Below are 12858 nucleotides of genomic sequence, written 5' to 3'. Positions count from 1 at the left end.
GATATTGTGACTTGTTTAGTCCCTCAGAGGATAGCAGCAGATATTGAGACTTGTTTAGTCCCTCAGAGGATAGCAGCAGATATTGTGACTTGTTTAGTCCCTCACAGGATAGCAGCAGATATTGTGACTTGTTTAGTCCCTCAGAGGATAGCAGCAGATATTGTGACTTGTTTAGTCCCTCAGAGGATAGCAGCAGATATTGTGACTTGTTTAGTCCCTCAGAGGATAGCAGCAGATATTGAGACTTGTTTAGTCCCTCAGAGGATAGCAGCAGATATTGTGACTTGTTTAGTCCCTCAGAGGATAGCAGCAGATATTGTGACTTGTTTAGTCCCTCAGAGGATAGCAGCAGATATTGTGACTTGTTTAGTCCCTCAGAGGATAGCAGCAGATATTGTGACTTGTTTAGTCCCTCAGAGGATAGCAGCAGATATTGTGACTTGTTTAGTCCCTCAGAGGATTGCAGCAGATATTGTGACTTGTTTAGTCCCTCAGAGGATAGCAGCAGATATTGAGACTTGTTTAGTCCCTCAGAGGATAGCAGCAGATATTGTGACTTGTTTAGTCCCTCAGAGGATAGCAGCAGATATTGAGACTTGTTTAGTCCCTCAGAGGATAGCAGCAGATATTGTGACTTGTTTAGTCCCTCAGAGGATAGCAGCAGATATTGTGACTTGTTTAGTCCCTCAGAGGATAGCAGCAGATATTGTGACTTGTTTAGTCCCTCAGAGGATAGCAGCAGATATTGTGACTTGTTTAGTCCCTCAGAGGATTGCAGCAGATATTGTGACTTGTTTAGTCCCTCAGAGGATAGCAGCAGATATTGAGACTTGTTTAGTCCCTCAGAGGATAGCAGCAGATATTGTGACTTGTTTAGTCCCTCAGAGGATTGCAGCAGATATTGTGACTTGTTTAGTCCCTCAGAGGATAGCAGCAGATATTGTGACTTGTTTAGTCCCTCAGAGGATTGCAGCAGATATTGAGACTTGTTTAGTCCCTCAGAGGATAGCAGCAGATATTGTGACTTGTTTAGTCCCTCAGAGGATAGCAGCAGATATTGTGACTTGTTTAGTCCCTCAGAGGATAGCAGCAGATATTGGGACTTGTTTAGTCCCTCAGAGGATAGCAGCAGATATTGAGTTGATGGGAATTGAACTGAAATGTCTAAACTGTGTAACCCTTCTGTTTTAATTGAGAAGAGTGCTCATAAGAGACTGTACTTTTATCAATGTGATAACAAAACATTTCTTTAACAATGAAAGACATTTCTGTGTGACATTTTTGTTGTGTGACAGGATGCGCCAACACTAGTCAAGGTATGACAAGTCTTTCTGTGGTGTGGGCTATGCAGACTACTGTAACCTTAACTGACTGTGTGGTAGAAACTACTGTTGGTCTGGTTGGTGGACTGCTTCCTCTTCAGTTTGGGGTGTGGGCTATGCAGACTACTGTAACCTTAACTGACTGTGTGGTAGAAACTACTGTTGGTCTGGTTGGTGGACTGCTTCCTCTTCAGTTTGGGGTGTGGGCTATGCAGACTACTGTAACCTTAACTGACTGTGTGGTAGAAACTACTGTTGGTCTGGTTGGTGGACTGCTTCCTCTTCTCTTTGTGGTGTGCTGCTTTGTGCCTGCTGGTGGTTCAGGCTGTATGTCTTCTGCTGAAGAGGCAAATCTATCAGAATCAATACTGATAGTCAATGAGCTGTACTCTAAGTCCTGCTATGGACCCCCCCCCGTTGTTCTATATTCATATTCTATATATTCTATATTCCCCTTACCCAATCACAGAAGAAGACAGTTTAGGGTTCACATATCAGACACGACCTATTCCCCAAGGATACAATCACAGAAGAAGAAGAATAATTTAATTTAAAAAATAGCTAGTGACAATGATGAAGAAGGAGAATAGAAGAATACTTTATTGTGTATCATAATACGTTATGCCAGGTAATGATACCTTATGCCAGGTTATAATATGTTATGCCAGGTTATGCCAGGTTATGATATGTTATGCAAGGTTATGCCAGGTTATGATATGTTATGCAAGGTTATGATACATTACGCCAGGTTATGATACGTTATGCCAGGCTATGATATGTTATGCCAGGTTATGCCAGGTAATGATACGTTATGCCAGGTTATAATATGTTATGCCAGGTTATGCCAGGTTATGATATGTTATGCAAGGTTATGATACATTACGCCAGGTTATGATACGTTATGCCAGGCTATGATATGTTATAACAGGTTATGCCAGGTTATAATACCTTATGCCAGGTTATAATACGTTATGCCAGGTTATGATATGTTATAACAGGTTATGCCTGGTTATAATATGTTGTGCCAGGTTATAATACGTTATGCCAGGTTATGATACATCATGCCAGGTTATAATACATTATGCCAGGTTAGACCAGGTTCCAATACATTATGCCAGGTTATCATACGTTATGCCAGGTTATCATACGTTATGCCAGGTTATAAAACGTTATGCCAGGTTATAAAACGTTATGCCAGGTTATGCCAGATTATAATACGTTATGCCAGGTTAGGCCACATTATCAAACATTATGCCAGGTTATGCCAGGTTATAATACGTTATGCCAGGTTATAATTCATTATAATACGTTATGCCAGGTAATTATGCATTATAATACGTTATGCCAGGTAATAATGCATTATAATACGTTATGCCAGGTTATAATACATTATAATAGGTTATAATGATCACATCATCCTCTGCCTCCTCTGTAGGAGAAGCCAGAGAAGCCTGGGTCTCTGGCCTATGTGAGTATGAGAGTAGCACCCTATTCCCTATTTAGTGCACTACTTTTGACCACCGCCTATAGAGGTCTGGTAAAAGAAGTGCACTGCATATGTAATAGGGTGCCATTTGGGAGTTCATAGCTGCATGCTAGCTAGCGTGTCACACCTACATTTGATTAAACGATATGATCAATCTCTCCTCTCCTATAGCATGTGAACACTATTAACTGTTGATGGACCTCTCTGTGTGTTAGAAAGTAGTGGCCTGTATGACATTTAAAATAGTGTGTGGAACATCAAAGTCACCCCATAATAATCTTTTCACTAATCTCTCTGAGTGGTTGCTATGCTACATCTCACTGACTGTGTTTTGCTCTGTGTCTGTTGCACTGCTTTGTAGTGTGCTAATAAAAGGTGTGTCTCAGTTGTCCATTTCTTTCTTGTTGTACAGTGTAACGGAACTTGTGTTGTTTTGTTGTGTGACATCATTCTTTGGTAATATGCATGAAGTGGAATAATAATTGTGATGTCACAGATATGTGATTGTTTTTCCTCCTTTCCCCCGTTTGCCCTCCAGGGGGAGCTAGAGAAGCAGCTGCTGCAGGCTAACCCCATCCTGGAAGCCTTCGGCAACGCCAAGACCATCAAGAACGACAACTCCTCACGATTCGTAATTAACTCACAGTTTACACACACTCAGACACTATTACACACTCAGACACTATTACACACTCAGACACTATTACACACTCAGACACTATTACACACACTCAGACACTATTACACACTCAGACACTATTACACACTCAGACACTATTACACACTCAGACACTATTACACACACTCAGACACTATTACACACTCAGACACTATTACACACACTCAGACACTATTACACACACAGACACTATTACACACTCAGACACTATTACACACTCAGACACTATTACACACACTATTACACACTCAGACACTATTACACACACTATTACACACTCAGACACTATTACACACACTCAGACACTATTACACACTCAGACACTATTACACACTCAGACACTATTACACACACTATTACACACTCAGACACTATTACACACTCAGACACTATTACACACTCAGACACTATTACACACTCAGACACTATTACACACTCAGACACTATTACACACTCAGACACTATTACACATTCAGACAGTATTACACACTCAGACACTATTACACACACTATTACACACTCAGACACTATTACACACTCAGACACTATTACACACACTATTACACACTCAGACACTATTACACACACTCAGACACTATTATACACACTATTACACACTCAGACACTATTACACACTCAGACACTATTACACACTCACACACTATTACACACTCAGACACTATTACACACTCAGACACTATTACACACTCAGACACTATTACACACACTATAACACACTCAGACACTATTACACACTCAGACACTATTACGAACTCAGACACCATTACACACAATATTACACACTCAGACACTATTACACACTCACACACTATTACACACTCAGACACTATTACACACTCAGACACTATTACACACACTATAACACACTCAGACACTATTACACACTCAGACACTATTACAAACTCAGACACCATTACACACAATATTACACACTCAGACACTATTACACACTCACACACTATTACACACTCAGACACTATTACACACACTATTACACACTCAGACACTATTACACACACTATTACACACTCAGACACTATTACACACTCAGACACCATTAGACACTCAGACACTATTACACACTCAGACACTATTACACACTCAGACACTATTACACACTCAGACACTATTACACACACTATAACACACTCAGACACTATTACACACTCAGACACTATTACACACACTCAGACACTATTACACACACTATTACACACTCAGACACTATTACACACTCAGACACTATTACACACTCAGACACTATTACACACTCAGACACTATTACACACTCAGACACTATTACACACTCAGACACTATTACACACACTATTACACACACTATTACACACTCAGACACTATTACACACACTATTACAGTATCCTACATATCTCTCCTCACATATACAGTATCCTACATATCGCTCCTCACATATACAGTATCCTACATATCGCTCCTCACATATACAGTATCCTACATATCTCTCCTCACATATACAGTATCCTACATATCTCTCCTCACATATACAGTATCCTACATATCTCTCCTCACATATACAGTATCCTACATATCTCTCCTCACATATACAGTATCCTACATATCTCTCCTCACATATACGGTATCCTACATATCTCTCCTCACATATACAGTATCCTACATATCTCTCCTCACATATACAGTATCCTACATATCTCTCCTCACATATACAGTATCCTACATATCTCTCCTCACATATACAGTATCCTACATATCTCTCCTCACATATACAGTATCCTACATATCTCTCCTCACATATACAGTATCCTACATATCTCTCCTCACATATACAGTATCCTACATATCTCTCCTCACAGGGCAAGTTTATTAAGCTCAACTTTGACGTGACCGGATTCCTCGTTGGAGCCAACATCGATACCTGTATCCTCATGAAGTATACTTTCTATAAATATACCGACTTGGGGCTCCTTATAGAGATGTATTGTAGTGTTTATCAAATTCATCTTTTAGAGATTTGGGAGATATTATAACCCACAAAAGGGACAGTTTCCCGGACACAGATTAAACCTAGTCCTGGACTAAAAAGTGTGTTCAAATAAGAATGTATATTTATATTTCATGTGTGTCGGGGGAAACTGGCCCAACGTAAAATGCAGTGTCTTGTTCCTGCACCACAGAGTTTTTTGTCTTTAACCCTCCCCTGTCCACCAGACCTGCTGGAGAAGTCTCGCTGTATCCGCCAAGCCAAGATAGAGAGAGCCTTCCATATCTTTTACTACATGGTGGCCGGGGCGAAGGACCAACTAAAGGGTGAGGAGATGGATAGATGGAATGATGGATGGACAGGCCAGGATTGGTCGTTTCTCCTAAATCAAGGGTCGGCAATCATTTTGTCTCGAGGGCCAAATCGGGATTTCAGAATTCTGGGTCGAGCCCACCCCTGTCCTAGATAGTTATGCTGATTTAAAGGACAGGTCTGAAACGACTTTCTGTCTCTATATAGAGAAGCTGTTGCAGGGGGGTTTCAGTGTGTATCGTTTACTGGTAGCAGTAAACACTGAGTGTACAAAACATTAAGAACACCTTCCTAATATTGAGTTGAACCCAACACCTCCTTTGGCCTCAGAACAGGCTCAATTCATCAGGACATGGACTCTACAAGGTGTTGAAAGCGTTCCACAGGGATGCTGGCCCATGTTGACTCCAATGATTCCCACAGTTGTGTCCAGTTGGCTGGATGTCCTTTGGGTGGTGGACCACTCTTGATACACACAGGAAACTGTTGTGTGAAAAACCCAGCAGCATTGCAGTTCTTGACACAAACCGGTGCGCCTGGCACCTACTACCATACCCCGTTCAAAGGCACTTAAAACTTTTGTCTTCCCCATTCACCCTCTGGATGGCACACACTATCCATGTCTCAATTGTCTCAAAGCTTAAAAATCATTCTTTAACCTGTCTCCTCCCCTTCATCTTTAACCCGTCTCCTCCCCTTCATCATTAACCCGTCTCCTCCCCTTCATCATTAACCCGTCTCCTCCCCTTCATCATTAACCCGTCTCCTCCCCTTCATCATTAACCCGTCTCCTCCTCTTCATCTTTAACCCGTCTCCTCCCCTTCATCTTTAACCCGTCTCCTCCCCTTCATCATTAACCCGTCTCCTCCCCTTCATCTTTAACCCGTCTCCTCCCCTTCATCATTAACCCGTCTCCTCCCCTTCATCATTAACCCGTCTCCTCCTCTTCATCTTTAACCCGTCTCCTCCCCTTCATCATTAACCCGTCTCCTCCTCTTCATCTTTAACCCGTCTCCTCCTCTTCATCTTTAACCCGTCTCCTCCCCTTCATCTTTAACCCGTCTCCTCCTCTTCATCTTTAACCCGTCTCCTCCCCTTCATCATTAACCCGTCTCCTCCTCTTCATCTTTAACCCGTCTCCTCCTCTTCATCATTAACCCGTCTCCTCCTCTTCATCATTAACCCGTCTCCTCCTCTTCATCTTTAACCCGTCTCCTCCCCTTCATCATTAACCCGTCTCCTCCTCTTCAACTTTAACCCGTCTCCTCCTCTTCATCTTTAACCCGTCTCCTCCCCTTCATCATTAACCCGTCTCCTCCTCTTCAACTTTAACCCGTCTCCTCCTCTTCATCATTAACCCGTCTCCTCCCCTTCATCTTTAACCCGTCTCCTCCCCTTCATCTTTAACCCGTCTCCTCCCCTTCATCATTAACCCGTCTCCTCCCCTTCATCTTTAACCCGTCTCCTCCCCTTCATCATTAACCCGTCTCCTCCCCTTCATCATTAACCCGTCTCCTCCCCTTCATCTTTAACCCGTCTCCTCCCCTTCATCTACACTGATTGAAGTGGATTTAACAGGTGACATCAATAAGGGATCATATCTTTCACCTGGATTCACCTGGTCAGTCTGTGTCATGGAAAGAGTTGTGTATACTCAGTGTGTCTTATTGCTATTATAAACTGGTTACCAATGTAATTAGAGCAGTAAAAATACATGTTTTGTCATACCTGTGGTATACGGTTTGATATACCACGACTGTCAGCCAATCAGCTTTCAGGGCTGGAACTACCCAGTTTATAATGTCTGATCTACCATGGCTTTTAGCCAATCAGCATCTAGGACACAAACTACCCGGTTTATAATAATATCATAAATATTATAAACTGGGTGGTTCGAGCCCTGAATGCTGATTGGCTGACAGCCATGGTATATCAGACCGTATACCACAGGTATGACAAAACATGTATTTTTACTGCTCTAATTACATTGGTAACCAGTTTATAATAGCAATAAGGCACCTCGGGGGTTTGTAGTATATGGCCAGTATCCCACGGCTAAGGGCTGTGTCCAGGCACTCCACGTTGCGTTGTGCATAAGAACAACCCTTAGCCGTGGTATATTGATCATATGCCACACCTCCTCAGGCCTTATTGTTTAATTATATAGTGTATAAACCATACAGCTCCTCCTCTCCTGTCTGTCCCTGTATAGAGGAGCTGTTACTGGAGGATTTTGGGGACTACCGGTTCCTGGTGGCAGGTCATGTGGAGGTGCCTGGTCAGGAAGATGATGAGATGTTCATAGAAACACTGGAGGCCATGGAGATCATGGGTTTCTCTGAGGACGAGAGGACAGGTACTGGAGGAAGGGGAGGGCTGTCTCTGAGGATGAGAGGACAGGTACTGGGGGAGGGGAGGGCTGTCTCTGAGGATGAGAGGACAGGTACTGGAGGAAGGGGAGGGCTGTCTCTGAGGATGAGAGGACAGGTACTGGGGGAAGGGGAGGGCTGTCTCTGAGGACGAGAGGACAGGTACTGGAGGAAGGGGAGGGCTGTCTCTGAGGACGAGAGGACAGGTACTGGAGGAAGGGGAGGGCTGTCTCTGAGGACGAGAGGACAGGTACTGGGGGAGGGGAGGGCTGTCTCTGAGGACGAGAGGACAGGTACTGGGGAAGGGGAGGGCTGTCTCTGAGGACGAGAGGACAGGTACTGGGGGAAGGGGAGGGCTGTCTCTGAGGACGAGAGGACAGGTACTGGGGAAGGGGAGGGCTGTCTCTGAGGACGAGAGGACAGGTACTGGGGGAAGGGGAGGGCTGTCTCTGAGGATGAGAGGACAGGTACTGGGGGAAGGGGAGGGCTGTCTCTGAGGATGAGAGGACAGGTACTGGGGGAGGGGAGGGCTGTCTCTGAGGACGAGAGGACAGGTACTGGGGGAAGAGGAGGGCTGTCTCTGAGGACGAGAGGACAGGTACTGGGGAAGGGGAGGGCTGTCTCTGAGGACGAGAGGACAGGTACTGGGGGAGGGGAGGGCTGTCTCTGAGGACGAGAGGACAGGTACTGGGGGAAGGGGAGGGCTGTCTCTGAGGACGAGAGGACAGGTACTGGGGAAGGGGAGGGCTGTCTCTGAGGACGAGAGGACAGGCACTGGGGGAAGGGGAGGGCTGTCTCTGAGGACGAGAGGACAGGTACTGGGGGGAAGGGGAGGGCTGTCTCTGAGGATGAGAGGACAGGTACTGGGGGAGGGGAGGGCTGTCTCTGAGGACGAGAGGACAGGTACTGGGGGAAGGGGAGGGCTGTCTCTGAGGACGAGAGGACAGGTACTGGAGGAAGGGGAGGGCTGTCTCTGAGGACGAGAGGACAGGTACTGGGGGAGGGGAGGGCTGTCTCTGAGGACGAGAGGACAGGTACTGGGGGAAGGGGAGGGCTGTCTCTGAGGACGAGAGGACAGGTACTGGGGAAGGGGAGGGCTGTCTCTGAGGACGAGAGGACAGGTACTGGGGGAGGGGAGGGCTGTCTCTGAGGACGAGAGGACAGGTACTTGGGGAAGGGGAGGGCTGTCTCTGAGGATGAGAGGACAGGTACTGGGGGAAGGGGAGGGCTGTCTCTGAGGACCAGGGGATAGATACTAGAGGGAAGAGGAGGGCTGTCTGGCTTTTAGTCTATCATTCTCTTTCTCCACCTCACTTTGTCTTTCTCTGTCCGTCTGTCATTCTCTCTCTCGCTCTATCTCTCTTGAGGACGAGGGGATAGGTAGGGGTAGGGCTGTCTCTCTTACTGCTGTCTCTCTCAGTGATGTCTGTCTCTCTCTCTCCTCCCACTCTCCTCTCATCCCTCACTCCTCTCCTCTCTCTAGGCATGATGAAGGTGGTCTCCACTGTGCTCCAGCTGGGGAACATTAAGTTCAACAAGGAGAGGAACAATGAGCAGGCCACCATGCCCGACAACACAGGTGATACATGACATCACACAGGTAGTAGCAGCACATGTGAGACATGACATCACACAGGTAGGAGCAACACAGGTGAGACATGACATCACAAGGGTAGTAACCACACAGGTGAGACATGAAATCACACAGGTAGGAACAACACAGGTGGGACATGACATCACACAGGTAGGAACAACACAGGTGGGACATGACATCACACAGGTAGGAGAAACACAGGTAACAACAGAGTTTGTTCACAGTAACACAAGCTTGAAAATACAGTTTACATTTAGCACAGTTAACACAGAAAGGAAAGCACAGGTAAGAAAGACAACAGGTAACATACCACTAACACAGGTATGAAAGACAGCAGGTAACATACCACTAACACAGGTAAGAAAGGCAACCACGTAACATACCACTAACACAGGTAAGAAAGATAACAGGTAACATACCACTAACACAGGTAAGAAAGACAGCAGGTAACATACCACTAACACAGGTAAGAAAGACAGCAGGTAACATACCACTAACACAGGTATGAAAGACAACAGGTAACATACCACTAACACAGGTATGAAAGACAGCAGGTAACATACCACTAACACAGGTATGAAAGACAGCAGGTAACATACCACTAACACAGGTAAGAAAGATAACAGGTAACATACCACTAACACAGGTATGAAAGACAACAGGTAACATACCACTAACACAGGTATGAAAGATAACAGGTAACATACCACTAACACAGGTAAGAAAGACAGCAGGTAACATACCACTAACACAGGTAAGAAAGACAGCAGGTAACATACCACTAACACAGGTATGAAAGACAACAGGTAACATACCACTAACACAGGTATGAAAGACAGCAGGTAACATACCACTAACACAGGTATGAAAGACAGCAGGTAACATACCACTAACACAGGTAAGAAAGATAACAGGTAACATACCACTAACACAGGTATGAAAGACAACAGGTAACATACCACTAACACAGGTATGAAAGACAGCAGGTAACATACCACTAACACAGGTATGAAAGACAGCAGGTAACATACCACTAACACAGGTAAGAAAGATAACAGGTAACATACCACTAACACAGGTATGAAAGACAGCAGGTAACATACCACTAACACAGGTATGAAAGACAGCAGGTAACATACCACTAACACAGGTATGAAAGACAGCAGGTAACATACCACTAACACAGGTAAGAAAGACAACAGGTAACATACCACTAACACAGGTAAGAAAGGCAACAGGTAACATACCACTAACACAGGTATGAAAGACAACAGGTAACATACCACTAACACAGGTATGAAAGACAGCAGGTAACATACCACTAACACAGGTAAGAAAGGCAACAGGTAACATACCACTAACACAGGTAAGAAAGACAACAGGTAACATACCACTAACACAGGTATGAAAGATAACAGGTAACATTCAGTACGACTAATCTTTCTCTCTCTCTTTCCCTTTCTTCTCTTCTGCTCTCTCTCTCTCTCTCTCTCTCTCTCTCTCTCTCTCTCTTCCTCCCCCCTCTCCCCTCTCTCTCTCTTGCCTCCCTTCCTCCCACTCTCTTCTCTCTCTCTCTCTTCAGCGGCTCAGAAAGTGTGCCACCTGCAGGGTATCAACGTGACAGACTTCACCCGTTCCGTCCTCACCCCCCGCATCAAGGTGGGCAGAGAGGTGGTGCAGAAGGCTCAGACCAAGGAACAGGTACTCTTCTACTCTACTCTATTCTATTCTACTATATTCTACTCTATTATGTTTTATTCTACTCTATTCTACTCTATTATGCTCTATTCTACTCTATTCTACTCTATTATGTTCTATTCTACTCTATTATGTTCTATTCTACTCTATTATGTTATATTCTACTCTATTCTAGTCTATTATGTTCTATTCTACTCTATTATGTTCTATTCTACTCTAATATGTTCTATTCTACTCTATTATGTTCTATTCTACTCTATTCTACTCTATTATATTCTATTCTACTCTATTATGTTATATTCTACTCTATTATGTTGTATTCTACTCTATTCTATTATACTATTTTCTATTGTACTCTATTATATTCTACTCTATTGTTCTCTATTCTGCTCTATTATGTTGTATTCTATTCTACTCTATTCTATTTGACTCTATTATATTGTGCTCTATTCTACTCTATTCTATTATCTTCTATTCTACTATCTTCTATTCTACTCTATTCTACTATCTTCTATTCTACTCTATTCTATTCTACTATCTTATATTCTACTATTTTCTATTTGACTATCTTCTATTCTACTCTATTCTACTATCTTCTATTCTATTCTATTAAATTCTACTTTATTCTATTCTACTCGGTTCTACTTTGTTATATTTTACTTTATTCTATTCCTCTCTACTCTATTCTACTATCTTCTATTGTACTATATTCTACTCTGCTCTACTCTACTATATTCAATTCTGCTTTATTCTATTCTACTCGGTTCTACTTTGTTATATTTTACTCTATTCTATTAAACTCTACTCTATTCTACTCTACTCTGTTCTACTCTATTATGTTCAATTCTACTCTGTTCTACTCTATTCTGTTCTATTCAACTCTACACTACACAAAATACCCTGTTCTACTCCATTCTATTCAACTCTACTCTACTCCATTCTACTTTACTATATTCTATTCTGCTCTATTCTACTCTATTCTACTGTGTTCTGCTGTATTCTACTGTATTCTACTCTATGCTATTGTATTACTCTATTCTATGCTACTATATTCTGTTCTATTCTACTTCATTCTATTCTACCCTTTTCTGTTCTATTATATTATACCCTGTTCAACTCGTACTTGTACTCTACTCTATTCTACTTCATTCTATTAAACTCTACTCTATTCTACTATCTTCTATTCTACTCTATTCTACTATGCTCTACTCTATTATATTCAATTCTACTTTATTCTAATCTACTCGGTTCTACTTTGTTATATTTTACTCTATTATATTCAACTCTATTTTATTATATTCTACTTTATTATATTATATTATGCTCTATTCTATTCAACTCTACTATATTCTACTCTATTCTATTTGATTCTACTCTATTATATTCAACTCTGAACT

General features: G+C 42.9%; 1 protein-coding gene across 6 annotated transcripts in view; it reads left to right on the top strand.

The window, feature by feature from the left end:
* Nucleotides 1-12858, top strand: part of LOC106594706 (myosin-11) — a 56251-nt gene that overhangs the window by 11748 nt on the left and 31645 nt on the right. For 2 of the 6 annotated variants that reach the window (XM_045715873.1, XM_045715870.1), the window contains exons 7-13: nucleotides 1296-1316; nucleotides 3347-3439; nucleotides 5360-5423; nucleotides 5715-5813; nucleotides 8013-8156; nucleotides 9653-9748; nucleotides 11346-11464. In XM_045715873.1, the coding sequence (XP_045571829.1) occupies nucleotides 1296-1316; nucleotides 3347-3439; nucleotides 5360-5423; nucleotides 5715-5813; nucleotides 8013-8156; nucleotides 9653-9748; nucleotides 11346-11464 (636 nt within the window). Of the gene's footprint in view, nucleotides 1-1295; nucleotides 1317-2774; nucleotides 2791-3346; nucleotides 3440-5359; nucleotides 5424-5714; nucleotides 5814-8012; nucleotides 8157-9284; nucleotides 9291-9320; nucleotides 9334-9652; nucleotides 9749-11345; nucleotides 11465-12858 lie in introns of those variants that run through there. The other 4 variants (XM_045715871.1, XM_045715874.1, XM_045715872.1 and 1 more) reach the window with 4 other exon arrangements.

Source organism: Salmo salar, chromosome ssa03 (assembly GCF_905237065.1).
Source record: "Salmo salar chromosome ssa03, Ssal_v3.1, whole genome shotgun sequence".
NCBI classification, from domain to species: Eukaryota; Metazoa; Chordata; class Actinopteri; order Salmoniformes; family Salmonidae; genus Salmo; species Salmo salar.
This window is presented reverse-complemented; position numbering and strand designations above follow the sequence as displayed.